General features: G+C 53.0%; 1 protein-coding gene and 1 non-coding gene across 2 annotated transcripts in view; one reads left to right on the top strand and one right to left on the bottom strand.

Annotated features, from left to right (window-relative positions):
- Nucleotides 1-718, bottom strand: part of RAB11A (RAB11A, member RAS oncogene family) — a 23426-nt gene extending 22708 nt beyond the window's left edge. Inside the window, 1 exon segment of the mRNA XM_005862068.2 lies at nt 540-718. Coding sequence (XP_005862130.1) covers nt 540-579 — 40 coding nt within the window. The 5' untranslated portion in view covers nt 580-718.
- A 300-nt stretch (nt 719-1018) lies between these two features.
- Nucleotides 1019-1090, top strand: TRNAQ-CUG. Its single transcript has one exon. It is a non-coding gene; the product is annotated as a tRNA-Gln (tRNA).
- Nucleotides 1091-1846: the final 756 nt, after the last annotated feature.

Here is a 1846-nt window from a genome sequence, read left to right as displayed (position 1 = left end):
GTGTCCGAGGGGAAGGCGGGGCGGTGGGGAGGCGCCAGGGGGACAGGGAGGCGGATAAGGGAAGGCCGGTGGAGGCGGTCTGCGCCGAGGCTAGGTGAGGAGCGGAGCGAAGGGCGGGTCGCCGGGGTGCAGGAAGGGGAGCGAGCCCGGCCCAGCGCAGACTGAGGGGGAGGGGGCGCCAAATCCCAAAGAGAAGATGGTGGGAGGGGCGACCCCCGAGAAGGGGCCTCAAACCCGGGAAAGGAAGATGACCTGGGGGAAGGCAGCCCGCCGCCAGGACACTCGGTGAGGGGCTCCGCGGCTGGCGAAGGCCTACGAGGAGGTCGCTCTGAGACGGGCTGGTGCCGGCGAGGACCATCCCCACCCCGTCGGAAGGAAGGAAAAGTGCTGAGCTGGGAGGCCAAGGGGCAAGCCGCACGGAGAGGGAAAGGCGGAGGAAGGCCACTTCCAGTCCTGAGGTGGCCTCGCGCGGGCCCCCCGGGAGTGTCCCGGGCCCCCGGACGGGAGTCGGGGGAGAGTGGGAGAGCCCATGGCCTCACCTTTGAAGAGGTAGTCGTACTCGTCGTCGCGGGTGCCCATGGCGCGGCCAAGGAGTGAAGGGGCGGGAGCAGCAGTGGTTTCGGTGGGACCAGGGGGCGTCGCTGCAGGGGTAACCCAAGAGCCGAGCTTCAGCTGCCTGACCGGGTAAAGAACCCCTCCCTGCCGGACGCCACTTCCGGTAGACCTCAGGGAAAGTACTTCCGGGAGGGCTGCGCCCCGCCCCTGAGCCCAAGAAGGGAGGGCCGTGCGACTACCGTTCGTGTCTTCAAGTTTTCACCTCCTCCTGGAGGCGCAAAGGAGAAACAGCCCTGGACTCCTCGCTGATTACACGGTTTGCAGCCGCTCACCACACTCTTAGTGTCCCCTCCCTCATTTTCCGCACCTCCTTGCTTGAACGATTCGATTTTGCTTCTTGACGGTGGGTTCGTGGGTGGGGGAGGGGTAATTAGGGAGCCGAAGGCGCCTTTCCACATGTGGTGGTTCCATGGTGTAATGGTTAGCACTCTGGACTCTGAATCCAGCGATCCGAGTTCAAATCTCGGTGGAACCTGTACCATTTCATTTACATTTTCCTGACCAACACTTTTAATTCTTTCATTTATTCACCAAGTGATAATTGTTATGACAAATATATATATACATACATATATATGTGAAGGGAGTTTCATAAAATTTAAACCTTTGCCTACAGAGATCTCACAAATGTACCCCTTCAATCCTGTACTTTCTGTCACCTGGGTGCCTCCTAAACAACCTATTCACTTCTCCCTTTTTTAAACCTGGGCCCTTTTCCTCAAACCTTAATTGAAAAGCTTGGATTAATTTGATTCCTTTTTCTAGAATTTTCAACCTCCCAACTTTATTCAAGAGCGGGCTCTTTTTACTCACTTTCCTCCAAAGTCTCTCAAACTATTTCCAGATGTCATTCAGAGAATTTCACCCACCCTCCTTATCAAGATTCATCAAGAGCTTCTTGAGCCACATCCTCTAAGCCAGCGATTTTCGACCTGTGTGCCACAGCAAACTGGTGTGCTGCAAGAATTTTTTAAATGTGCAGTAACTGACTATAGTCAGGGGCACTGACCTCTTTTCCCTTAGATTGTCAAATTTTAAAATGACAACAGCCAATGCAACAATAGCCATCTGATTTGAATGAATCAAAATTATACCTAATATTTTTTGTCAGATTGGCAAAAAATATGATACAGTTTTGGGCATGCTGTAGAATTTTAGTAATTTGTGTATGCCATGAAATGAAAAAAGTTGAAAATCACTGCTCTAAGTTAAACTCATTTACATAATTAAA

This window comes from Myotis brandtii, unplaced genomic scaffold (assembly GCF_000412655.1).
Source record: "Myotis brandtii unplaced genomic scaffold, ASM41265v1 scaffold160, whole genome shotgun sequence".
In the NCBI taxonomy this organism is placed as follows: Eukaryota; Metazoa; Chordata; class Mammalia; order Chiroptera; family Vespertilionidae; genus Myotis; species Myotis brandtii.
Note: the sequence above shows the minus strand (reverse complement) of the source record. Positions and strands in the feature narration are given on the sequence as shown.